This window comes from Megascapheus bottae, chromosome 13 (genome assembly GCF_031878675.1).
Source record: "Megascapheus bottae isolate mThoBot1 chromosome 13, mThoBot2.hap1, whole genome shotgun sequence".
In the NCBI taxonomy this organism is placed as follows: Eukaryota; Metazoa; Chordata; class Mammalia; order Rodentia; family Geomyidae; genus Megascapheus; species Megascapheus bottae.
The window spans coordinates 17,951,275-17,979,268 of NC_143521.1; the positions used below are offsets into that span (position 1 = coordinate 17,951,275).

The 27,994-nt window shown below is 36.4% G+C and overlaps 1 protein-coding gene across 1 annotated transcript in view; it reads left to right on the top strand.

Moving 5' to 3' along the window:
- The window catches only part of Btc (betacellulin), a 39,986-nt gene that overhangs the window by 3,502 nt on the left and 8,490 nt on the right, over positions 1-27,994 (top strand). Inside the window, exons 2-3 of the mRNA XM_090344022.1 lie at positions 19,553-19,651; positions 27,843-27,960. Coding sequence (XP_090200148.1) covers positions 19,553-19,651; positions 27,843-27,960 — 217 coding nt within the window. The remainder of the gene's footprint in view (positions 1-19,552; positions 19,652-27,842; positions 27,961-27,994) is intronic.

Below are 27,994 nucleotides of genomic sequence, written 5' to 3' on the forward strand. Positions count from 1 at the left end.
GGGAACACCCTGTAGTGACTTCATTCTGAGCCATATTTTCATTTGCTTGCTTTTTAAATGGCCTACCATGAAATCCTAAGCCATGTTCCAGAAACTTGAATATTCTGTTAAATTTAGTGATGGTAGTTTCTTATTTCTCAAGGATTTATTTTCTGATAGTAAATGTTGATGTTAGATAGTTTAAAGTTATATCACACACAAAAATCCTGTTAGTCAAGGACTGGGGCTATGTTTTCTGGTTAGTTCACAAATGTTTTTGAAGATGCAATGTAATAAGTGGATAGATAAACGATCATAATTGTAAGGTAAAGTCTATAAGGAAATACAAAGTTAGCAGAGAATGTGGTTTCCTTGCTGTACCTTCTCAATAGTGGCTTTCATCTCGTTGGCGAAGGCTCTAGAGGTGGAAGTGAGGTAGTGTGGCAGGTGCATCCTCCACTAGCATTCATTCCACAGATATTTATTGAAGATCTGTTAATTTTTTTGGATGGTGAAGCTTGAATGTATCTGCATGGTCAAAGGCACCTTCCAATTCAGGGAACTTACTGGACAAAGTCAGGAGACTTTATGGGAGAGCTAGGTTTGGACTTATTCCTGCAAGGTTTACAAGGTTTACATCAGATCTGGCAAGTATTTGACACCATCATTGATATGTTTTAAAAAAAACTCTTAAGACATGTGCTCTGACAAATGAAAACTGCTTCAAATGAAGCCGTCTTTGGGAGGAGAGACTTGCCTCATTTCTGTGGAGAACTTGAGGGACCACTGCATTGTAGAGTTGCTCAAGCTTGACAGGGATTCACTTGTCACACAGAGAATTGATTTCTAAGTTCTCTGACTCTGTTCATATAGCTACACTTGCTTTGTGCATAACCTGACAATGCTATGTTTATAGTTAATCACATAGCAAATGCTATTTCCTCTCTCAATCTAGATTCCAAAAGTTTTCTACCGATTTGCTGACTCTTCTTCATGATCCAACATTAACTGAATAGCTAGTTTTATTGTAGACACATAGGAAACAATTTACATCATTAGATTCAGTGAAGGCTTTAGGACATTAAAAGTTAGTTGTCCTTGATACATTTCCAGGAGGCAGATATAATTATTATTATTATTATTATTATTATTATTATTATTATTGCCAGTCGTGGGCCTTGAACTCAGGACCTGGGCACTGTCTTGGGGCTTTCTCAGGGCTTAGTGCTCTACCACTTGAGCCACAGCACCATTTCTGGCTTTTTTCTATGTACGTGGTACCAAGGAATCGAACCCGGGTCTTCATGCATGCTAGACAAGCACTCTACGACTAGGCTAAACTCCTGGCCCGAGGCAGATATTATTAATGGCCCACTTTTGCAGATGTGGAAACTAACACTTTGAGAGATTGAGTGAATCACTAAAGCAGATTACTTTGATGGAATTCAGACTTCTGTCTAATGTCCTCTGAGCACTGTTTTCAACGCTATATTATCCTGTCTTTGTACTTCACTTGTTACTAATTGTTATTAGTGAATTTTATGCAAAGACCTCGATACTGGATCCATGGTCCATAGAGAAGATGGTCAGGAATGTTCTCAAGTCTACTTTAAGAAGAAAGCAATTTGATAGGATAGGGAAGGGGGGGAAACAAGATGATTGGGAGGGGTTGGGGAGGAAAATGGGAACAAAAACATGAGAAGGGCATCAATGTGTGAGAAGTAATGTACCTACTACCTGATAAATGTAACTATAACCCCTCTATACATTATCCTGACAATAAAAAAAGAAGAAAGCAATTTGATTAAAATGGTATAACTTTATATGGCTAATAACTGGACTTTCCAGGCATACATGTATATAAAAAATTAAAGAAGAATTTTAGTAGCTCAAGTGAATCTCTAATGGTGAGAATTTGAAGAAATAAGGAGTTATGTTTTTAAGATGGTTGGTGAACCATGGAATATTTAATCTTCATTCATATCAATTTAAGCAAAGGCTACTTGATCAGCAAGGTCGAATCAAGCAACCATGAAGTATTTTCATTCATTCTTTACATTTTTTCCTAGGAATATGCAATAATTCTTTACTGGCCTGTAGCCAAGAGGCATTAATTACCACATAAGATGGAAACTATCACAATGATTATAATCATTTTTGAAGTACCATCAGCTGTGTAACAGAAGGATTTATTGGTAGAACATTTTCCTCTTGGCAAAATTAAAGATTTATTCACTTGTTTGGCCCTTTTTTACTTTGAAAGTAAGTCTGGTACATAATAGGAACCCATACCATGTTAGTTATGTGAATGGATGAATCATGTGACTGTTGAGGAACGTGCCCAGCCACTAAAAAGGCAGCAGATTAAAAAAAATATGTAGTGCATGTTGGCAAAACAGTGGTCTGTTTCTGAAGGGAATGTTTCTTCATCTCTGTTGCATGGACTCTGCTTCTAACAGCATGAGAAATCTTTTCACCAAAGGACTTTCATTTGTTTAGTTTAAGCGAGGGAGGGAAGGGCATGGAAGCAGGGTATCTCTGATGATTCATTAATAAATACTCTGTGAGGGTCGGAAGTGTGGTCTAGTGGTGACTTGCTTGCCTAGCATGCACCGAGCCCTAGGTTTGATGCCCTAGTATCTATCACATACACAGAAAAAGTCAGAAGTGGTACTGTGGCTCAAGTGGTAGAATGCTAGCCTTGAGAAAGCTCAAAGACAATGCCCAGGCCCTGAGTTCAAACCCAGGACTGGCAAAAAACCCCCCAAACCTCCGCACTGTCAGATGATTTTTCTCTCTCATTAGAAGATTCTCTTTCTTGAGCTCCTTCCTTCCTTCCTTCCTTCCTTCCTTCCTTCCTTCCTTCCTTCCTTCCTTCCTTCCTTTCTCCCTTTCTTCCTCTCTTTTGTGCTAATCTTGGGGCTTGAAATGGCTGCTGCCCCCAAGATTTTGTGACCAAAGCCAGCCCTCCTCCACTTGAATCACAACTTTATCTCCAGCTTTTTATTAGATGACTGCAGATAAGACTCTCATACTTTGCTGCCTGGGCTGGCTTTAAACTGCAATCCTTAGATTTCAGCCACTGAGTAGCTAATATTAAAGGCATTAATTAGAACTTTTTGAACATGAAGTTTTTCACTAGTGGTGAGAAATTGATTTGTTATATTCATGGGTTTCTGTTTAGTATGGCATAGAAACACACTTTTGATGAATCTTATAGATATTGAGATTGATTTCTTTTGAAGGCTGGCTGATAACCATCAGTTGTCTGAATTCTTTTTTTAATTTAAATTTTATTCTATTTTATCGTAAAAGTGATGTACAGAAGTTCCACACACTGCTAGACTTCATGAGATTGATGATGGCTTATCATCAGGATGCAGCTTTATCTTATAGTAGCAAAATGATCTGTTAAAAAAGAGTAATATTTTAATGCCATAAATTAAAATGATTCAAATGTCATGGCAAATTTAAGAGAATTGACTTATGACCCTATAGCACTCAGAGAAAGAAAAGAATAATGAAATATACTTACTTTTCACACTTTATTCACTCATTCTCAAACTTTACCCTATCCATGGAAGGCTCCATTATCCATCACATACATCAAGGATATCATTTTTGCTTTCTACTTCCTGTCAGAGGCCTCTGTTTAAGAGTAATGAGTGACTATTTTGACGTTCTTTTTCTTTAATAGGGTAGAAAATGATGGCTTAGCTTGTGTGTGTGTCTGTGTGTGTGTTTGTATGTGTCTGTGTGTTAGCATTTCTGGTCTGACAGAAGAAAGCAAATGCAGTTAATATTTCAAAGCAAGAATTTATTGACTCTAAAGGCAAATCATGTATAAGGAAAGAGGAGGAAACAAAAATTAAGGCGTTTTCCAAGATAGCTAATCTGAGAGAAAAAAAGGAATTTTTTTTTGCCAGTCCTGTGGCTTGAACTCAGGGCCTGGGCACTGCCCTTAGACACTCCTTTGCTCAAGGCTAGTGCTCTGCCACTTGAGCCACAGTACCACTTCCAGCTTTTTCTGTATACGTGTTACTAAGGAATCAAACCCAAGGCTTCAGGCATGCTAGGCGAGCACTCTACCACTAGGCTACACTCCTGGCCCCAAGAATAAAAGATTTTACACTACTGTATAGAACTGGAGCAATGGAATCCAAATATGACTATTCTCCCAAGGCATGTCAGAAGTACACAGTATTATGCCTCTTCCTAGACATACTAAGATCTTTGCTGAAAGAATTTCTAGGAGAAGAGCTCAAGTTCTCATGTAGAATAAATTAAATACATTATTTAGACAGTGTTCTTCTCTCCAGGAGATGGAATTTAATTCTTTACGACTTTTTAGTCTAGGCTTGATTTAGTAGCTTCCTTTCAAAGATAGTAACTTGCATTTAAAGAAATATATGATATTGAAAGTTTTCCTTTTTGAGGGCTGAATAATATTTATTACACTTTATTTATATTCCACATTGTCTTTATCCATTGGTATGTTGATGGGCATTTAAGTTCTGTCTGTACCTTGGCTTTTATAAATAATACTGCAATAAACATTCCAAATATTGTTATGCCAAGTGACACATATTGGTAACATTGCCATATTCTGATGGTGAATTATAACCTGTAATAAAAGGTAAGAGGATGGATTGTAGGTTTGATCTGGATGTGAGATGAAACTAGATCAATGTCTCATGTCTCACTTGCCTTTGTGGAAATCTAATACAAACTAGGCCTCTTGTTCTTTCTCTGACATCTACCCAGTAGCAGCAAACACCATGAAGTTCTTATTGAATGGTTTTCTAGATTAATTGGATTCTCCATTGGGAATGTGTCTTACAGGTTGTGGTGAGTGGCACTGCAGAATGCCAACTGGAAATATGTGGTGCAACTGTTTCTTTATGACTCTCATTTTTCATAGGTCACAGAAGAAAATCAATGGAATTATTTCACAGTCACTCTATACACATCAAGAATGCCCTTGAATCTTGATACCATTTAGTTTTGAATAATACCTAAGCTGGACAGCTGTGCTCATTTTCGCCCAAACTCACCAAGTTCATTTCTTTGTAATTGCTTTGGATCTAGTTCAGCTCTCGACTTCTTGATGAAACTTGATGGTTTCTTCAGCCCAGTACATTGCTTCTCTTTGAAATTCCAATAAATTTGTTTTCTATAGTACTTGGTACTTCCAATATCAAGCCTAATATTTCTTTCTTTCTTTATATTTCTGGTCTCTGGAAATACTTTTATTGCTAAAGATAATAATGGGCCAATGCTAAATTAGGTTGGCTTACCCTATGTCTTTTATGAAACCTAAATTCTGGAGCCTTTTCAGGTTGGGTAAATATCTATCCCGAGATCAGTCTTCTTTGCTTTCTCATTATTAAAGTTTGATGAGTGTTTTTCTCATGGATCAGGGGCTATGTTATCACAGGACCTAGAGGCAAACTCCACAATTCCTTCTCACTTTACACTTGGATAATCCTCCTTGAAAACAAATTGTTTTCTTTCTTGCTTCCTTTTCCAGCTCTCTGAAATATGAAAATTCAGGGAGCTCAGAGTTTTTTTTTATTAAAAATGTTACAAGGTCTGATTGCTTTGGTCTTATCAAAAAGAAACAGGGCTCAAAAAGTCAAATTTTGATGACTGGTGATCTAAGAAACTACATCATTGTGGGATTCCCATTCTGTTTAGTCATTCTTCTCATACTTAAAATGGCAACAGTAAAACTTAAGAAGGAGATTGATTTACTGGCAAAGGAATTGTTGTGGTATTGACAGTTCTTAGATATATGAGTTATTTTGTACTTGACAGGTTGTTAAATTACTTCCCTCTGAAATTTAAAAATATAAACTTGTAGAGTAATTCTCTCAGTTAAAAATAATTATCATTCTTTGCCTACATTAAACACCAAGATTTTTGTTTCTTCCATTTGGAATAGCATTTCTTGGTGTAGGGAGAAATAATTCATATTAAAGACCCTATTATGTTTTTCTTAGACTTTCTGAAAAACACAGTGATATGTTTTATATTCCACTTAACTGTTAGATAGTTGTGCCTCAGGTCTGACTCTCTAACTATGTTTGTACCATTAAATGGTGAGCTGAATCACTGTACCAAGTGGACAAAGAAACCACACATGTATGGTTGTCAACCAAAGGAGGCAGATTTGCCTCATTTCTCTTTCAATCAAGTAGTGAGAAACAACACACTAGGAATGTGCATATAAATAAACTGCAGAACATACTGCAGAAATGTACCATGTATGAATATGTACAAATACTTATCTTTTGTAGTCTGTTACAAGTCTATTTTATTCTTAAGTGAAATTTCACCCTAAAATAAATTTGTCATAGCCAGTTTTGTTTGGTTTTGTTTGAGTCAGAATGAGTGTAATCCTTCTTTTGCCTCTGGTATCATACAGCTTTTTATTTTTTTGAGTGCCAGCCCTGTGTAAAGCGTTACCAATGTTAAAATACCATAATGTTATTTTTGCCCCTCTTTCTTTGGGTACACAGGTAAATCTTTTTCACAGCCCTCTGAATTTGCTCTTGTGGCCTCCGTATACAAAATGAATGCTAAAGCTCAGTGGCTGAAGAATAATCAGAATCACATAGCTTGCAATTAAAATTCAGATCCAGGATTTGTATCTACTTCTAGCTGACGACACAGCGGTTCTTTCCCCTTATATTCTAGTAGCCAGGAACTTGAGTATGAAATATTCTTGGAGCTATTTTTCTTGTGTTCATAAACTGATAAACTCTCCTTTATTGCATTTTGTTTTCAAATTATAGTTTTTTTAATTTGATTTTATTGTCAGCACAATGTACAGAAGTGTTACACACATTGGACATTTTGTGGACATTTGGGGATCATGTTATATTTATTCTTAAAATGCAAAATGTAGTTGGCTTTAAACATGGAAAATTCAGCTCAGCAATGAGGCAAATACGACATACATGGCTGTTTAAGTTGGTTACATCTGATTTTTTAAAATAGTTGATCCAGCTGGTGTAGCTCTTACCTCAGCACAACCAGTGATGGGGTGATAGCGTGTCATGTGCCTAGTCGGGTTGCCTCTCTTTGAATGCTTGTATTGTTCACCCTGACTTCATCTGCCATGCTAACTGACAGGGATAACACTTTAATAAATTCTGTAATTATTGACTTGAGAATCTCAAGTGCATAAAACTAAATCAGTTTTGACTCACAGAAGTATAATTGGATTTTGTTCCCCATCTTTTTTTTCCCTCGAGTTTTATGAGTGAGATGGATGTGTAAAAACTAACCTTAAAAATAGGGATTCAAGTTCTAGTCAGTTAGTAAGTGAAGCTAAGAAAATCACTTGGCTTTATTCTGTCTTTACATCTGAGACATGCTATAGATTGTGCAAAATGGGGAAGGATAGATTTTAGGTTGAATGAAGAAATCAGGAATCCACAAAAAATTGTGAAATAGGGGCCAAGAGTGTGGCCTAATGGTAGAGTGTTTGTCTAGCATCGATGAAGCCCTGGGTTCAATTCCTTGGTACCACATACACAGAAAAAAGTTGGAAGTGGTGCTGTGGTTAAAGTGGCAGGGAGCTAAGCCTTGAGAAAGCCTAAGGATAGTGCTTAGGTCCTGAGTTCAAGCCCCAGGATGGGAATTTTTTTCATATATTTTTTATTGTAATTAATAGAAGGGTTACATTACGTTCACCAGATAGAAGATGCATTTCTTCACAAACATTGATATCCTTTCTCATATTTTGGTCCCCATTTCCCTCCCTCAACCCCATCCCTCATCTTGTCCCCCCCCTTCCTATCCTATTTCAAATAACCAAATAAGCATATATACAATATATCAGATAACAAGGTAAAATACTGTAACTATGTGAGAACCAAGGGACAGCAAAAGAGATGAGAGATAACATAATACTTTAAGGACAACAATGAATCTCTATATGGCTTTCATTTCTATATCCTGGAGGTCCTTTCATTTAGCATCACACTATATGGTCTTATGTATCAAGGTTTTGCTCTACTATAAATCTCTGCTAGGAGAGCCCAAGGTTTCTACCGATTGTGACAAATGAGGGAAACCATTGGGCCTATGTTCCTTTGAGTCTGGCTTACTTCACTTATTATGATTTTTTCCAAGTCTTTCCATTTCCTTACAAATGGGGCAATGTAATTCTTTCTGACCGCAGCATAGAATTCCATTGTGTACAAATACCACATCTTCTTGATCCACTCATCAACTAAGGGACATCTGGGTTAGTTCCATATCTTTGTTATGGAAAATAGTGCTGCAAAGAACATTGTTGTGCTAGTGGATTTAATATGTTCTTGTTTCTGGATGATTGGGTAAATGCCAAGTAGTGGAATTACTGGATCATAGGGGAGCTCTATGTTTAGTCTTTTGAGGAACTGCCATACTGCTTTCTATAGTGGTTGAATGAGTTTGCACTCCCACCAACAGTGTAGTAGTGATCCCTTCTGGCCACATCCCGTCCAGCACCTGTTGTTATTAGATTTCTTGATCATGGCCATTCTAACTGGAGTGAGGTGGAATCTTGCATTTCTTTTATGGCCAGAGATTTCAAGCATTTCTTTATGTGTCTATAGGGCATTCTTATTTCTTTTTCAGAGAAGACTCTCTTTAAGTCTTTGGCCCATCTTTTAATGAGATGATTGCGTCTTTGGAGATTAGTATTGGAATGATTCAATTTTTTTTAGCTGTTGATATATTTTAAAAATGAGGCCTTTGTCCATTGTATTGTTAGTAAAGATCTTCTCCCACTCTGTAGGCTTTCTAGTTAGTTTGCTAGCTATTTCCTTTGCCATACAGAAGCTCTGCAGTTTAATGCAGTCCCACTTATCTAGCCTTTCTCTGATTTGTTGTGTTTCTTGGTCCTTATAAAGAAAGTTTTGACCTGTGCCAAGGAGACCTAGTGTATCTCCTATTCCTTCTTGTAAAGTTTTCAGTGCATCTTCTTTTACTTCCAGGTCTTTGATCCATTTGGAGTTAATCCTGGTGCAGGGTGATAAAGAAGGATCCAATTTTAGTTTTTTGCAGGTGCTTAACCAGGTCTGCCAGCACCAGTTGCTGAAGAGGCTGTCTTCTTCCATTCTATTTTTTTTTGGCTCCCTTATCAAAAATTAGGTGGCCATAGGTCTATGGGTTAATATCTGGGTCCTCATTTCTATTCCATTCTTCTTCAGGCCTGTTCTTGTGCCAGTACCAAGATGTTTTGGTCACTATAGCTCTTTAAGAGTCTAAAGTTTGGTATTGAAATTCCTCTTGTGCTGTTCTTTCTACTAAGAATTGTTTTTGCTATATGGGGTCTTTTATTATTCCATATGAAATTTTGGATTGCCTCTTCTATTTCTTTAAAGAATGACATTGGGATATTGATGGGTATTGCGTTGAATTTGCAGATAGCCCTTGGCAAGATTGCCATTTTCACGATGTTAATTCTTCCAATCCAGGTGCATGGGAAGTTTTTCCATTTCCTCAGTTCTGTTTTAATGGAATTTTTTTCAATTGTGAAATATTTGTGTGCCTTAAAGGAACCAAGATATTGAGTAGGGGAACAAAAACATTTCATAGAAATTTGGTAGGTGGCTGACTTCAAATATTTGAGAGAATATTTTATGGAGAAGAGAGAGTCTAGTTATTTTAGCTATCTTTGTAGAGCAGAAAATTAACAGGGAAAATCAGCTTAACAAAAAGAAGCATTTATAATGACTTAAAAATACGTGCTACATATATCCTTTAAAGGAGTGAATGAAGGAAGACTGGTAGAAAGAATGGTTGGTTTTCGAGAGATGTATACAGTCTTTTTGCTAAGTAGACACTTGTGACCTTTTGTAAGAGGTAATTTCTGGGGAGTTGAAAGATAGTTTAGTAGGCAATTTAAAACTCTAGTGTTTTTAATATTTCTGATTTAATATAGTGACTCTTTTGAACAGAAATCTTTTGTCTTCGACAGTTAAGTAACATATCTATGCCTCTTCAGATAAAGATGATTACTATTAATAGTGTATTTCCTAGATTTAAATGAACTCACTAATGAGGTGGGATGGGGAAAATGTCAGAAACATTTGTTCTTTATCTGTAAGTCAGGTAGTGCATTAAAGGGCGAGTTTTCTTTTCATGAGATAGTGGTATTTTCCTAAAAGTGATTGTGAAGAGGCTACATTTTGACTCTTTAGAGGATTGCTCAACTGCTTGAGATTAAAGGACATATTCAAAGTGAAAGCTCTCTTCTAGATTAAAAATATGTAAGAAGATAAGATACAGAAAATTACACTGGTCCTCATGAGGGGAATGGTCTCAACATTTAGGGTTACTTAACAGTGCCAGGCCATTTTTCATTATGACAGCTCAGGAGTGGTTGGTGGAGGAGTAGAAAGTGTTACTGGCATATGCTATATTAAAAGCCAAAGACCCTACTACTAATTCTTTAATGTACAAAAGATGAATCCAGCTCAGAGCGTTAGTAGTGAGAAGCTTGAGAAAGGTTTTTAGATGTGTGTTCGTAATGAGAAGATTGAGAAAGTTTTTAGATGTTTCCATTCATTTTAAACCAGGGCTGAATTTCCTGGAATAATGAAGTGAGATGTATGTAATATAAAATAGGTTTAAACACTAATTTTCCATTTTCTCAAATTTATTATATTTTCCATGGTGGTTACTTCTGACAGTAAAGGATTATGAATTGCACAAGAAGCCCTGACTCTTAGATAAGAACTCTTGTTCCTATTTGTCTCTCTCTCTCCAGTAATATTGGCCTTTTCTGTCAATTATTTCTCATTAAAAACAAAAGAAACTCCCAGTACATATTTAAAAATCTTCCCCTTTTGCGTGGTCCAGTATTTTCAAAGAGTAATCTACAATTATTTTCATGTTCTTTGTGCCACTGAGATTGCTCTAGAAACATATCAAAGGTGCAAATCCAATGCTCACATTTTACTTTTTTTTAAATTAATAATATTTTATTTTATTATAAAGATGATGTACAAAAGAATAACAGTCTCATCAGTAAGATGAGTATTTTTTTTGTCAAATAGTGTTACCCCTCCCTTATTTTTTTCCTCTCTCCCTCCACCTTACTCCCCTTCCCCAAAGTTGTAAAGTTCATTTCCAGCATAGAATCTTGTATGGCAGTTACATTGGTTTACTCTTTGTCCTTTGTCTCACCATTTTGCTGTTCTCTTTCCCTTCCCCTAATCAGATAAGTGTATGTATAAGACACAAGATACCAAAATCATGAACAATAACAATGACAACAGTCTATAAAACAAGGGGAAAAAAGCAAAAACAAACAATAAATTCACATGATATATATATATATATATTAAAAGCCCCTCTTGTTTCTATATCTAGGAGTTCATGTCAATTTGCATCATTTTATATGGTCATGTACATAACTATTGAGCTATTATGATCTAATAGGACTATCCTAGACATATACTAAGTATTAGAAATGAGGGAAACCATGCAGCCTATATTTCTTTAGGTTTGGTTTACTTCACTTAATGTGATTCTTTCTAGTTTTTCAGTTTCCTTATGGATAAGGTGATACTATTCTTTCTGATGGAAACATAGAATTCCTGTGTGTGTGTGTGTGTATGTGAGATATATAGAGTTTATTGATCCATTCATCTACTGAGGGTCATCTGGGTTGGTATGGTAAATAACGCTGCAATGAACATAGCTGTGCTGATAGCTTTAGTGTGGCCTTGTGATCATCTGGGTAAATGCCTAGGAGTAGGATTACTAGATCATAGGGGAATTCTATGTTTAGTCTTTTGAGGAATCTCCATACTGTTTTCTAGAGTGTTTGACCCAGTTTACATTTCCACCAACAGACTTAGAAGTAAAAGCAGATACCCTGAAGATATTACAGCAAAGGATAGAGGAAACACTGAGGCTCCTTGGCATAGATTGAAACTTTCTAAATAAAGATCCAGAAACATAACAAATCAAAGAGACTCCGGATAAATGGGATTGCATTAAATTGTAGAGCTTCTGCTTGGCAAAGGACATAGCTAGCATGATAAATGGAAAGCCCACTGATTGGGAGAAGATCTTCACTAGCCATACCACAGACAAGGGCCTCATATCACAAATATACCTTGAACTCAAAAGATTAAACTCCCAATAACAAATCCTCAACTAAATAACCACCCCCATTAACAAGTGAGCTAAAGAATTTAAAAGAAACTTCTCTGGAGAGGAAATAAGAATAGCCAATAGACACATAAGAAGATGTTCAGCAACTCTTGCCATAAAAGAAATGCAGATCAAAACCATGTTGAGATTCTACCTCACCTCAGCTAGAATCAAGAAAACAAAGAATAACAGATGCTGGCAGAGCTGTGGCCAAAAGGGAACACCACATTTCATTTCTTATCTGTCGATTATATTGTATTGAATTTCTTCTGAAAACCATTCTTCTCTAGGCTTTATGGCTGCTGTCCTCAATCTCTGCAGAGCTCTTCTCTTTCTATCTCTCTGTCTTCTTTTCTTTCTGAGAAGTCTGTTCCCATGGAATTAAGTGCCAGGTTATTTCCTATAACCATAGAATTTGTACCTTTGGCTTCTTTCTTTAGAGTTCTGAATCTACAGATCCAGCTTTTAGCCTGTGTGTTGTGGACATCTCAAATTCAATATCACAAAATTTTTCTCTTCACATCCAACCTGAATTATCTTCCTTCAGACCTAATATTCCTGGGACTGGTCATGATATAGCTAGTTATCTAACCTGCAAACTCTAAGATAGCTCCTTCATCTCCACTTTCTCCCAAGTTGTTTACCTTTTGTCTTGAGAGTCTCTCATATTCATTTCTTCTGCCATCTTGGTTTAGATATATAAAGCATCCATTCTGAAATTAGCATAACCTTTCCAAATGAAAAAAAGGATGATTTTGTTGCTTCTTACTTAAAACTTTCCACTGACCTATTTTAGCTGCATCACAAAATCCACACTCACACTGCAGGTGAAATTGTAATTTTGTTACCTACTTGCTATCTGTCTCCACTTCCAAACAGGCCATACAAGCTTGCCGTTTCATGTCAAGTTTACTTACAAACTGTAGCTTTTGTTTATAATGCTCTAGTGGTATTACAACATTATTTTTAAAGTTATCTCTATTCATAACAGAGTAGTAAGCATACAGAGATTTGTTTTCAAAATAGCAAACAGCTTCTCTAGAGAAAACAACATTTGATTCTTTCAGGCATTTTTTCTGCCATTTATCACCTACTGCTAAATAATTTGCTTACAATACTACTTCTTGACCGATTAAGTTCAGATCTTGTCTACTGAGGTAAGATAATAATTCTACAAGACTGATACTCAAATTATGTAAGAAATGTTATAACACAGACATTCATGAATCACTACCAATTTCCCCAGTCAGCATATGTGAGCTAATTACTTGCCCTAATTTTAACATCAACTTTTTGTTAACTTATCATTATTGACATTAGTAGAGTCATATTAACATCATTCACTCTTGATTCAAATAATGCACTAGACTTAGCTTGCTTATACATTTTTCCAAGTTATTAATTGATGCTTGCAAAATCAATTCATCCCCATAAAAAAACTCATCATACTTCAACTTCTCTGTGAAGTCTTCACCACTAAGCAGAGTTGATCCTACATTTGATGTTCCTCCACTCAGCGAATGCTAATCACATGGCATCTTGAAGATCTGGGTGTGTACCTTAAGAGAATATGAACTCCTTGGGGTTGGTGATACTATCTTTATCAGTGAGCCTTCAATGTCTTGTACCACTGCCAAACGTAATGCTTAATATGTATTTGTTGAGTTATAGCTGGACCAGGAGGGTTCTTTCTCTACAAAGTAACCTTTAGTATTTGGTAGTTGGCTGTGTGACCAGATCTCTCATTTGAGAGTCTCTTCTTACAGACCACAAGTTGAAATGCCGGTGAGGGGACCAGGAGGTGAATGAGCACAAGCGTCATGTTGTTGTGATATTTAAAAGATCATCTGGGTTTTTTTTTCCCTCAATTTAATTGTCCATTGTTGTGAAGGAAACTGAAGTTAGTAAAGTTTGGTGGAAATTACCTTCCTTCAGTTTTTTGGGTGTTTTTTTTTGTTTATTTTTTTTCAATAAAAAATCTGAAAACGGGGACCAAAACATGAGAAAGGGTATCAATGTTTGTGAACTAATACACCTTCTATCTGGTGAATATAATGTAACCCTTCTATTAATTACAATAAAAATATAGGGAAAAAAATCTGTTCAGAATGATTGTTGGGGCTAGAAAGGTGGCTCAGTGGTAGAGTGCTCTCTTAGCATGCTTGGAGCCCTGGATTTGATTTCCCAGGACCACATACACAGAAAAAGCCAGAAGGGGCACTGTGGCTCAAGTGATAGAGCTCATGATAGAGCACAAAGAGGCTCAGGGACAGTGCCTTGGATTGGCAAAAAAAACTCCAAAAAAAAAAAAAAGAAAGAAAAAGAAGAAAAGAAAATGGTTCTTCAAAATAGATGTGCTGTGTGGTCTGCAGTGGAAGGGCTGAGCATGTTCAGGCAGGCGTCAGTGGGTGTGGCTCCAGTGTCTATCCTTGGTTTGTATGCTGCTTGGATTTGAAGATGCCTCTTTCTAGAGCTCCACTTCTGGGTACAGTGGCTTCTTAGATAACCGATACCAGCATGTGGAAGGGAGCTTAGCAGAAGGGACCTGAGCCAGAAGCCAAGCCTGTCACCTGTCTGAACATTTTGAGAACTAGATAAGGTTTCAGTGGAATCAAATTTCCAAGTGGAAATGGAGAATAATGAGTTAAATTATAAGCAACAGTACAAGATAATGCAACTAAAGGAAGCAGAAAGTGCCAAGCCATATCTTTTCTTCTTATATACTTTTCATAAAATCTCTGAGGAGATATTTCTACTTTTCAGTTGGTATATATTGAATCTTTGAGATTGAATGTTTTCTTTCAGTTCTCACTATCAGAGAAAATTAACCTTAGATTCTAGGATTCCTTGTTTCTACCCATGAAAAAAAGCCTGTCTATGGAGTTTTAGAAAGGAGTGAATTGGGTTGTATTATTTTCACTAAAAATTGCTACTAGAAATTTTGGATTTAAGTTTTTATTTGCTTTTATATTTGTTGTTTATTATGTTTTGGATTAGGCACTGGGATTTAAAAGATGAGTAATATGCAAGTGCTCAAGAAAGCTCTAAATGATTGTTTGCTTCATATGATAATATATAAGTGTATTTATCCAAATGAACTCCAAGAAATAGAAGTTTTTTTGTTATTATTTGTTATTTTGTGTTTTTTCCCCTTTGTCACTGTTTTTGATTTCAGTACTTTCCAGCTTTTATGTAAGTTTATCTATTTGGGCAGCTTAAAGGGGAGCACGGTGAATTAATGTAGCAGTAATACTCACTAGACACTCTTGAAAATGAACTAAAGAGTGCTGTTTAATCATGTCTAGGTATAATTATATGTCTTTTACTATCTATTGAATTAACTTTTGTATATTTATTTGCATATTCTAGGTATTACAGATGAGGGAAACCATGGCTTACTTTGCTTAATATAATTTTTCCATGTCTTTCCATTTCTTTATGAATGGAAGCACAGAATTCCATTGTGTATATATACCACATTTTCTGGATCCATTCATCTACTGAGGGGCATCTGGGTTGGTTCCATACCTTAGTTATGGTAAATAATGATGCTGCAATAGACATGGTTATGCAGGTGGCTTTAGTGCAGGCTGGTTATGGTCATTTGGGAAAATTCCCAGGAGTAAGATTACTGGGTCATAGAAAAGCCCCTCATTAATTAAGCAGCACTCTAAGCATTTGCACAGTGAAAATGTAAGATATTCTTAGGAGAGGATAACAATGGCTCAATCGCTATGTGCATATAACCATATAAAATGATGCTTATCAAAATGAATTCCAAGAAATGGAAACAAGAGGTTTTTTTCTTTTATTGTGTTGTTTACAGTTCTTTATTACTTATTCTTTCTCTCCCCTTTTGGCTTATTACCTGTTGTCACCATTTTTTATTTTATTTTTGTCTTGTATATAAGTTGATCTGATGTGGGGAAGGGAAGGGGAATCACAGAAACAGTAGGTTAAAGGGGGAACAATGAAACGGTGATACTTCACTGGACATAATGTTGAAAATGAACTTTATGACTTGGAGGAAAAGGGGTGGGAGGGCAAAAAGTGGGAGAAAATAAGAGAGGGGATAACAAAAAAAATATTCTCACTACCTGAATTATTTAATTGTAATCCCTCTGTATATTACCTTTACAATAAATTTTTTCATATATTTTATTGTAATTAATAGAAGGTTTACATTATATTTGCCAGATAGAGGGTGCATTAATTCACATACATTGATACCCTTTCTCATGTCTTGGTCCCCATTTCCCTCCCCCCCACGCCCACCCCTCATCTTGTTTTCCCCCCTTCCCTATCCAATGTATTTAGTTACAATAAAATTTTTAAATAAGAAAAGAAAGTAGAGGGGCCTGGAGTTTGGCCTAGTGGTAGAGTGCTTGCCTAGCATGCACAAAGGCCCGGGTTCCATTCCTCAGTACAGCATACCTAATGCGGAAATGGTTCTGTAGCTCCAGTGATAGAGCTCTAGCCTTGAGAAAAGTCACGGACAGTGCTCAGACCCCGAGTTCAAGGCCCAGGAGTGGCAAAAAAAAAAAAAACAAATTAAGAGAACATTCTCCTAACTAGAGTGAAAAATTCTGTGATTTACTTACAAGACTTCTGACCATTTGGGAGAGAAATCTCCAGACTTGTATGCCATATAAACCCCCTGAAATCAAGGCCAGGAGCCTGGTCTAGTGGTAGAGTGCTTGCCTAGCATGCATGAGGCCCTGGATTGGATTCCTTAGTACAACATACATAGAAAAAACAGGAAGTCTGTGGCTCAAGTGGTAGGGTGCTAGCCTTGAGAAAGCCCAAGGATAGTTCCCAGGCCCTGAGTTCAAGTTCCAGGACTGGCAAAAACAAACAAAAAAATCCTGAAATCATTTAGTTTATGATGAAACAGACAGTTGCCAATGTCAGGATGTATATTGTTGTTCTTAATGTACTAAGTTATTTCTCTTCTCTTTTGTTGCCCTTTGGTTAATCTCATATTGTTACTCTATCTGACTTTATTACCTGGTATATTGTATAAACGTTTATTTGATTATTTGAAATAAGAAAGCGAAGTGGGGGAAACAAGATGATTGGGAGAGGGTGGAGGCGGGAAACAGGGAAAAACATGAGAAACGGAATCAATGTGTGAGAAGTAATGTTCCTAACTGTAATTCCTCTATACATTACAATAAAAAAGAAAAAAATGGAAATGTGCTTCGCATATATAAATACACACTTCTCACACTAAATTACTGATCTATAGTCCTTTTTCTTAGAAATATATTGAATTGTTCTGTTAATGTTTGATCATCTTTTTATGATTGAGTAGTATTTTGTTGATGAAGATGTGCTGTTTTAGTCAGTCCTATTGTTAATTATGAAGGCATTTTCTAGCTTTGTAGTAATTTATGTCATATAGAGAGCTTTGTGACTAAACTTTTTGAATATCCTGAATTATTTCCTCAGGAAAAAATTACATGCAATATAATTGCTAGAAATAAAGCTTTGTATACCTTCAAGTTATTTTTGCTTTTAAGTTCTATATTGTGCTAAATTACCTTTCAGAGAAATAGTGAAATTTTACTCATTCCCAGTGATGTAGTTTCATTCTTCTTCTTACTTTCCAACATTTGATATCTTTTCCTTTTAAGAAAATACTCCCTTTAAAGATTGATAAAAAGAAGTCTTTTTATAAGTAAAAATTTAGCTATTATTTTTTGAACACTTTGCGTTATAGTTTCTTGGGTGGCTAATTATCTGCCTTAGTATCTTCAGAGCAGTTTGAGGGTCAAGTATGTTCTATTGACTTGTATGTTCCTTGACGCTCACAACTCCTCGAACTGAATTGGATTGGAGGACATATGTTGCTTAGAAACTCTTGCCCAGATGTACAATTTTTAGTGCACCCACTGGGAGATTGTTATTCCTGTCAGTTGTTCAATAATGAATGATTTGTATTGAGCATTGATTATGTGCCAGCACCATTTTTAATGCTCTGCATCCTTAATACATACAGAATATATATACCATTGGCAAAAACCAACTTTGAGCTCAAAACTAGCCAATTCTCAAGAAATTTTTTTCTTTTTCTCCTGGCTTCTCTTCTCTCCTACTTTCTCTCTTCTTTGTTAACGTGTTTAATAGAATAATATACCTTTATATATAAAGCATTCATCTTCAACCATAATTAATATGTGGCCAATCTTGTTTCTCCGATGCGTTCTCTTCATTACTTGGCATCTTCATTACTATGATAGATTATTTTAAAGCATATCTCAGGAAGGACAGAAGTGGGCAGGGGTGATGTGGGGAGATGGAGTTCAATAGAAGTGCACTTGCCCTGCGTATACAGGGCTTGTGTCAGATTCATAACATTGCAAATAGTAATAGATTGCTAGTTCTATTATCTATTAATTATCAGTTCTATTATTCGATTAATTAGTTATTAGATAATAGTTCTCTGTGTACCTATTACTACTACAAATAATAAATATAAATCTAGTATCAGATACACTGTTTTATTCATTTATATATATGCTTCATAGGCTTCTTTGATGAAAATGAAAATGTCATTAGTATGCATTTAGATATTTATATTGATTTTTATGACATCTTAGGACTAATCAGTGCCACATTTTCCTAATGATCTCATAATGACTTTTCACATGTCATTCATAAGAATCAGAATCTACATGAATCACTTATTGTGTTCTGAATCATTCTAACTACAGCACAAAAGTCCTTTATCCTCTGTAAGATTTGAAGCCAATTTCTCTGAGACAGAGATTCTTAAGTGGAGAAGTCTAAAATTCTTAAAGAATTGTCACAGTTTGAATATCTATTCATATCTCCCAGGAAGAATGTTCACTTTATAGTGAGCCTCTGAGCAACACAGAGATCTTGCCCCTTTTCTGATCTGCTCTTGTGATAGGACTCTGTCACAGGCTATAGCTATGCTATCACCCTTCCTTCCTTCCTCCATTCCATCTTTGTGCTGTACTTGAGCTTTTTTGCTCAAGAATAATTCTTTACCACTTGAATCACAGTTCCACTTTCAGTTTTTTGGTCAATCGGAAATAAGAGTCTCACAGACTTTCCTATCTGGGCTCGCTTTGAGCCATGATCCTCATATCTTAACTTCCTGAGTAGCTAGGATAACAGATATGTGCTACTAGTCCCTGTCTAACATGACCTTTCTTAAGAGAAATAGCTGTAAATGACAGCGATTTGAAAATTCTATTCTTTGCACTGAAATCTTGACCTCTAGCAGTTATGAAAACTGAAGACAAATTAGATCCTATATCCTTGGGAATGGATGCCAAAAGCTTGCTATTTTCCTATGTGGGTCATGACGTTGAGTGGATATTTTAAGTTGAGCAAATGTGAAGCTCTAATTTTTGCTTTTGGCTCTGTTTTGAATTTGAAGGTTTAATCATCCTCCATTGTGTGGTAGCAGATGAAAATTCAACCAGAAGTCCTGGAACAAATGGCCCTCTTTGTGGAGTGCTTGGGGAAAACTGTGCAGGTAAAGCTTAACCAACACATTCAACTTGGAAAGTTGTTCTTTCTAAGGTTTCATCTTTGATAGCTATTTTTAATGTTTGCTAGTTCTCTGAGTGCAGACTAATGTAGAAGGTACTATGTTAAGTGCTTGGCATGGAATAATTCAGTCAGTCATGAAAGTTCTCTGAGTAACATACTATTTTTAAATTTTACTTAAAGACAAAGCTTAGAAAGATTAAATAGCTTATCTATGGTCACATAGCCCATCTGAGATTCAAATTCAAGTCTTTCTGATTCCAGTGGCTATACATTAGCCCTTAGAGATGTATGCTTTAAATTCTGATGAATGAAATCTTGGTCTGAATTCACAGAAAGTTGGTCCAGTATATTCTGATTTAAATTAATTCTGCCCCATGTTCTCTTTGTATCTTTATAAAGGAAGATTAAATACTTTTTGCCTTGAGATACTAGAATTCATGTTCCCAAAGTTGTTAATTTATGACAGAGTTTTTAATAAAACTTTGCTGTAAGTCTGATTTGGCTGGTGGGCTACCATTTCCTGAATCTTGGTCTAGAATGCTATCTGCTCTAGTTAGATTGGGTTATCTAGTCTTCTGTCAGGGTTGTTTGTGATTTTAGAAAAACAATACCCCCCCCCAAAATATAGGCCAATGCCAAATGTAGGATGTAATGGAGAAGAACCTCTGTGGAGTGGAAAGAGCAGGCTTGCTCCTTTCCCTAGCCCCCTGGGAACACTGTCACCCAGCCAGGAGCATGGTGAGAGAATCTGTCTGATGTGATTCATCAGCTCCAGGCTAGTCTTCCTCTTCTCCTCCCAGCAGTGGGTGAGCCGAGGGCTGGGCATAGTCTGTGCAATGCTGCTCTGTTAGGTCATGCTTGTGGGGTTCCAGCCTTGTCACCCATGTCAAGAGAGTAAGACCACTCTTTATGACCCTGTGTTTTTCTTCAATCTGGTTTCACATGTCTTAGATGATGACTTTTCCATGTGTCCCTTGGGAAATTTTTCTATAGCCTGATGCTTAACTAACCCCATGATCGATGGGGTTTGAAAATTTTCTTTGTCATCACCCTGCTTTTTATTTCACTTATTTTCAGTATTAGAGTTTGAATTCAGGGCTTTTGCACTTGCTAATCAAACACTCGACAGTTGGAGGCATGCCTCCAGCCCCTTTATAGTTCAGTTCATTCTTCAGGAAGGGTCTTAAGTTTTTGCCAGATCTGCACTTGGACTTTGATTCTCCCACCATCATGCCCTGTGTAGCTGAGATTACAAATATTTGCCGTTATTTCTGTATTATCTTTTTTTCTAATAAGTTTTGAAAACTCCCCCCTTCTGATCTTGAATGGCAAGTTAAGTCTTCCATTTCCACCTGCCTTATAGATGGGAGTTGATGTGTATATCATCACACTTACCTTAAATATGCTTTCTGATTTTATTTTTGTTTTATTTTTATTTTGTTTTGCTGAGAACATTCAACAAAACTACTTTTCAAACAACTTTTAAGGAGGACAATCTAGTTTTGCTATATATTGATACATTGTGTGCATGTATGAGAGAAAGGGAGAGAGAAAGAGAGGGAGAGAGAGATAGAGAGATAGAGAGAGAGAGAGAGAGAGAGAGAGAGAAGGGGGGTGTAAATTGGTCCATGGGTTTGAGCTTGAGTGCGTTCATTAGCTTTTTTACTTAAGACTAGGCTTTACCACTTGAGCCACAGCTTTCCTTCAATTGGTTCTATTATTTCTATTATTTGATCTATTAATTAAGTTAATAGTTCTCTGCATACTTATTACTGCTAAAAATAATAAATATTCACCTATTAAACCTAGGAAATTATCTTCGGATGTAAGACAAATGGGAATCCTCAATTATAATAAATTTCCCAAATTATATATTTCTCTAAGGGAACTATGAATTCCAGTTCTCCCATCTCAAGGTGATAGTTGGCAACATAACAAGATAACTTCAAAATATGTAAAACTTTCATCTTTTTCTTTTGACTTAAAATGGGAAAGCCCCTAGTGGGATGGTATTATGAAGCCAAGGCATTAAAGCCTTTAACTCTATACATTCAACACAAACCTTTCCAAGTTCAACTGTATTCAGGCTCTTTTCTGCATACATCTTTATTTCCATGTATTTCTTTCTGTTCATGTTAGATATGTGTGTGAGAGGATGAGTTGTTGCTGTGTCTCAAGGGACAGGGTGGTAGCCTTGAGCTGAAGAGCTCAAGGACAATGCACAGGCTAAGGGGTAGGATGGTAGCCTTGAGCTGAAGAGCTCAGGGACAGCGCCCAGTCCCAGAGTTCAAGTCCCACGACCAACAAAAAATCATTAAGTATATTTTAATAGGCATCATCAGATTAATGAGAATTTTATGAAAAAAATAGAGCTAATGAGGATATCTATTCTGAAGAGTTGTGGTCACAAAGGAATCATGAAATCTTTTTCTTCTTAAGATTTAGAAGTATAGACACAAAGATGAAGAAACTGTGCCACTTTTAATCAACAAACCAATTGACTTTGGAAAACTGCTGAAATTCAGTTATTTTCTGTCTTCTCTATTCTTCTACTTTGGCTTGACCAAGACAATCTGTTACATATCATCTAATTCTTAATATGATACAAGAAAGGTAACAGACTACTGTTTAATTGACCAGGGAACAAAAACCAACGTGATGTCAGCCAGGTAATGATGGCATATACCTGCAACTCTAGCTACTCAGGAGGCTGAAAGTCTCTGATACTTTCTACAAGCTCCATTTTTTGCCTATACTGACATGCAGTAACCTTAATGGTTTCTTTTTTTATCTTTTAGAGAATATTTTAGAATGTAGTATCCAGTAGGGAGACTGAGATGTATTGTTTGTAGCACCCATCCACCTTTGAGTTTGTATGGTGTTGTGGCCAACTGGCGGATGTTGTTTTCCTAGGGTTTATTTTTTCTGCCTTTCTCATTCCCAGGGAATTGCTTTGGTTTGCGGAATGTGTGCTGCATTAGAATAAGTAGGAAGAAAGAAGAGCAATTAACTTTTATCACTCTCAGGAGTGAGGGAATTTTCCTGTTTGTTACATGGTATTAAAAATACTGTGTCTTTCATGATTTATTAGCACAAATTAATTATCTAAAGGTATCTCATTGTGATAGCTACATTGTGATATATATATATATAAAATATAAAGGAAAGGAAGAGAGAAAGTTAAGACAAAGCAGATATAATATTTCTCTATTACCCCTCCTTAGCCTTTTCTTTTTCATTCCCCCAACAACTGCTTTCTTTCTGTTTCACAGCATTGGAGTATTATTATTATTATTACTATTATTACATCCTGCACATGAATATAAGTGAAAACATAGTATTTGTATTTCAGAGATGGGCTTATCTCACTCACTACGATAATCGCCAGTTATACTCATTTTCTTGCATGTGCCATATTTTCATTCTCCTTTACGGCTGAATACTAAACTACTGTATACCCATCTATCTACCTACCTATGTGATATTTTCTTTATCTAGTCATTGGTTATTGGGTAACCTGGGTGATTTACAACAACTCTATTAGAAATAGTACATCTTTCTTGTGTGTTGATTTATATTCCTTTGAATATGTGCCCATGAGTGATATAACAGGATCATTTGATAATTCTTTTAGTTTCTTGAGGAAACTCCATACTTTTTTTTTTGTCAGTCCTGGGGCTTAATCTCTGGTCCTGGGCTCTGTCCCTGAGCTCTTTAGTTCAAGTCTAGCTCTCTACCACTGGAGCCACTTTTGGTTTTCTGGTGGTTAATTGGAGATGAGTTTCATGGACTTTTGTACCCAGGCTGGCTTTGAACCAGGATCCTCAGATCTCACCCTCCTGAGTAGCTAGTATTACAGGTGTGAGCCCCCTGCACCTGGCTTGCCATATATACTTTTGAGAGCAATCTGTTCAGTTTGTTTATTTTCTAATTGGGCTATTGGTTTTTTTTTTACTGTTTAGTTTTTGGAGCTCTATTCTGGATATAATTCTTCTTCCCTTGTGAAACTCTGGAACATTGTTTCTCCTCTGGTGGACTGTCTCTTACTGCTGGTAATTGTTTTCTTGAAAATTTAGAAGCTTAAGACCATGTCTTTCACTTTTTGAGAGAACACAATGGTTGGGAATAATATGTGATTAACTTTTCTTTTTTCTCAATACATTTATTTGGAATAGGAGGTTAGATTTTGCCCTCTTCCCAGACAGGAGAGGTAGAAAATATTACCCTCACATTAGCTCCATTTTGAGAAACCATAATTTCAGTGAGTGCTTGATAGGAAGCAACTTGAATTTTATGTGCAGTTTGCAAAGGAGAATGCTTGAGTTTTCTCATGTCTAGTAAAGAGAAGAAATGATTCCCATCTAGCTGTTTTGTTTCAGATGTCAGTATGTATGATTTATTTTTCTTTTGAATTTGAAAGTTTCATAGAGAAATCACTGGACCTTTTCTTTCTGGTGGCATTAAAAGGTTTTTAAATCCAAATAATGCTTAGAATATTTAAGAACATTTTTCTTTGGCAAAGCCAGTTCTTTTAGAGATCAAAACAGGGCCTGGCAGCTATTTTGCTGGCATAGATATACTCTGCTTGGATGGGCCAGAACTGATCAAATCATTGCAACCAGCAGCTGCTGGTTAATTTGCCTTTGGGAATTACAATCTCTGTAGTGTTTGTTAAAAGTGAGTTTAGAGGGCGTTAGCAAAGGTGAGAATGCAAAGCTGAATGGATACTATTTAGCGTGAAGCATGCATTGCAAAACAAGAAAGGCTTTCTGTAGCATGCTAGATTTTCCATTAAGTCTTGCTGCTTCTTGAATTCATCTCTCTGCCTTTCATTCCCTAGGCCAGGCCCAAATCTTACTAATATTCAATTTCAGATCTCCCTGGTTTCTCCTAATGCCTACCAACTTCCTACTGTAATCCAATCTGTACTATTCTATTTCATGCACTGACAGAATGTCTTGCAGTTCAAAGCATATCATATGATTTAATTTCATTGGTTAGGCCCATCATCTTCAGTTCTCTTCCATTCTGTATGTTACTTCAGCCTAGTAACATCTATGGTCTCTTACTTCAAACATAGCAGTCATTAGCAGAGACCCTTTACTACTCTCTCACTTCAGTTAAATCCGCCCTACACCCACACATACTTTTTGCATTAGTCCTGATTATGTGCTGTTGCTTCTGGAGTTCTCCATCCTTAAAGAATTTTCTTATTGCCCCTAAAACCTACATTTTTATAAGGAATTTTTTTTGATGACATAGGTATTTAGATGCGTATAAGACCTTCACAGTTGTAGATCAAGAAAGCTTCCTGAGGACTTTACTTAGTGATTCTGCTAGGAACTTCCAACTTTAATTTTTAATTTGCATCTCCAAACAACCCATTTAGGGAGATGTTCTCCTCTTCAATTTACAGATGAGGAAACTGAAGCTCAGGCAACTCACTTAATCTTGTCCAGGCTCACACAGCTTAGTGAAGATCAGAACTAAAAATTAAATAGTAAGTTCCTTCCTTCTAACTCTGTTCTTTCTACTTCCCAGTGTACTGAAATTGTTTATATGGCTACTATGGTTGTTTTTTTTACTGGTTGATTGCTTATTATTGTTTGTAGTTTGTTCTGTTGCACCAATTAAAATAGATGGGTAGAGTATCATTTATTTATTTGGTGTATTTGAGTCTATAGTCATAGACATGTTCACTCTTTTCAGATGTCTTAAGGGGTTAGAAAATCTCTTAAATCTTGTCTGTGCCTCTTAAAGGGTAAGAAAACACAGAACCAATTGGAAGTTGATTAATCAAATCATTTGTCAAAATATACCTTGATATACTGTGCAGTTATTTCTAGGAGAGACTTCAGAACTTTTGATGAATCCCACTGACTGGCATGCACAGAAGCAAGTATCTGGCAGTCATGCACAAGCAGTCAGCCTGGGAAGAGAGAAAGTCAACAATCAACACCACGCCGGTTTCTCAGCAACATTCTGCCATGCCCTGAAACTCATATAGTGGCCCTCTATCTATGACGATGTATCAATGGATTCATCCAAATTGAGGGTCAAAACTACTCCACAAATGTGTTTGTACTAATGATAGAATATTTTCTTAATTTTTTAGCAATACAGTATAGCAACTATTTACATAGTATTCACATTGTGCTAGGGGTAGGAGTTATCTAGAGATTCTTTGAAGCATATGACAGGATGTGTACATCGATACATAACTATAACACTATTTTAGAAGAAACTTGATGACACTTGGGCATTGATATTTGCAAGGGATCCTGGGAGCAACTTGCTTTGGGTACTGAAGGATGACTATACTATCATCACAGAAATCTGTTGTATGAAAGCAGCATGTGAATAATTGTTTTGAATGCCCCTCTCTGGTATCCTGCAATTTTATGTTCCCAACTCATAGCATTGAGAAGTTAAGCAGTCATTTCTATTAATAAAATAAATCGTTTCTATTAATACTGTCATTTGGGAGATTAGATGTCATTTCAAACTCAGTGTGAAATGCTCTCCTAATGTGAATACTGTCTGGGCTGTCTGGCTCCACAGGTGATTATTCTGAGAAATTCTGCAGAAATTTTAACCATTGATTGGAGCTGTTTATTAGTTGTTTTCTTTGGATGTAGGTATCCATCAGTTGTGAATAAACAAATGAGATAGTTATTTCGATGCCTTTATTTATTAAACTATTATTTGTGAAAATGGTTATGTATTACTATCTATAGTTGACAAACAAAAGCCTGAAAGAGTAAGACAAGGAATTCAGTTCAGGATTGAGATCTAGGGCATAATGCTGTCCATGTTTTCCTCCTCCTTCAGAGGAAGCATCCCCAGGCATAATGAAAAGCTGAAGCCCACAAGGGGCAGGTCTGACTTCTGGGTTCACCAGGCTGAAAATAGATGGGAGATAGCTGCCCAACAGCTAGCTGGAAAGAGTGCCAGGGCATGATGATGGGCTCTGAAGGAAAACTATCTTGGACAGTGACTTGATCTCTTGTATTGTCTTTTCCTCATGGAAACTCTAATGGTGTTCAGCTTACAAGCTTGTTATGAGCACTAAATAGAGGTGAATAAATTAGAGTAGGGCATACATACTCTGAATAGCATAATAAAACATTTGTACAATTTATACAAATAAGATAAAGTAAAAAAGTAAGTGGACTGGCATCTGGAACTCAATAATTGCTATATAATTTTCTTAACTTGAAAAAATGGAATGACAGGAATATAAAACTCAGCTGGACTGTGGGTACTAGAAATGGAGTCAGGTGAACGGAGAGGATGAAGAAAGGTGAATATGGTCAAAATACTTTATGCACATGTGTGAAAATAGACCAATGAGGACTGTTGAGATTGGTGTGGGAAGTGGGTAAGAGCATGAGGGAGAGTGATTTAGGAGATGAGTCTGATCATGGTATATCATGTGCATATAGAATGAAACAACTTTGTTCAACTAATTGATGCTAATTAAAAACATGAGAACTGAAAGGTAGAAAAAAATAACCATAGCATCAACAGAAATGAAATCAAATCCCAGATCCCAAACAATTAACTGCTTTCCCTAGCATGGTTCTGGTCACATTCATGTAGAAAAAAAAGCCTTCTTCAACATTCTTTATTTGATTTGATTTGATTTTTGTTCACCATGGGGCTTAAACTCAGAGCCTGGGTCCTGCCCCTGAACTCTTTCTGCTCAAGGCTGGCATTATACCACTTTCAGCCACAACTCCACTTCTAATTTTTGAATTATTAATTGTTGATAAGAGTCTCATAGGGACTTTTCTCTTGAGGCTGGCTTTGAACCATGATCCTCAGATCTCTATCTCCCAAGTTGCTAGGATTACAGGCATGAGCCACTGGTGCCTGGACCAATATTCTTATAATTTACCCATTAAATGACACCTATTTCTAAGAGGTAGGTTGGCCATGAATCCTAGCTCTAATATGATACATTCCCATTATTTCTCCCTCTATAGTGCTAGTTAGGATTTTCAAAAGTCTAACTCTGACCCTAGTATGGAGACAAATGGATATGCGAGATTGAAATCTATTGGAATATAGTCTACAGGGAAATGGGCAGTGCCATAAGAATGGGATTTGATATACACATAAGCATTTAAAGCAGTTGATAGATTGTGAATTTTTCCTCCTTTTCTTTACAGCAACTACCACACAAATTAGGCGGAAAGGCCACTTCTCTCGGTGCCCCAAGCAATACAAGCATTACTGCATCAAAGGCAGATGTCGCTTTGTGGTGACAGAGCAGACACCCTCCTGCATGTAAGTGGAACACCCTGAGCCAGTGAGAACTGTG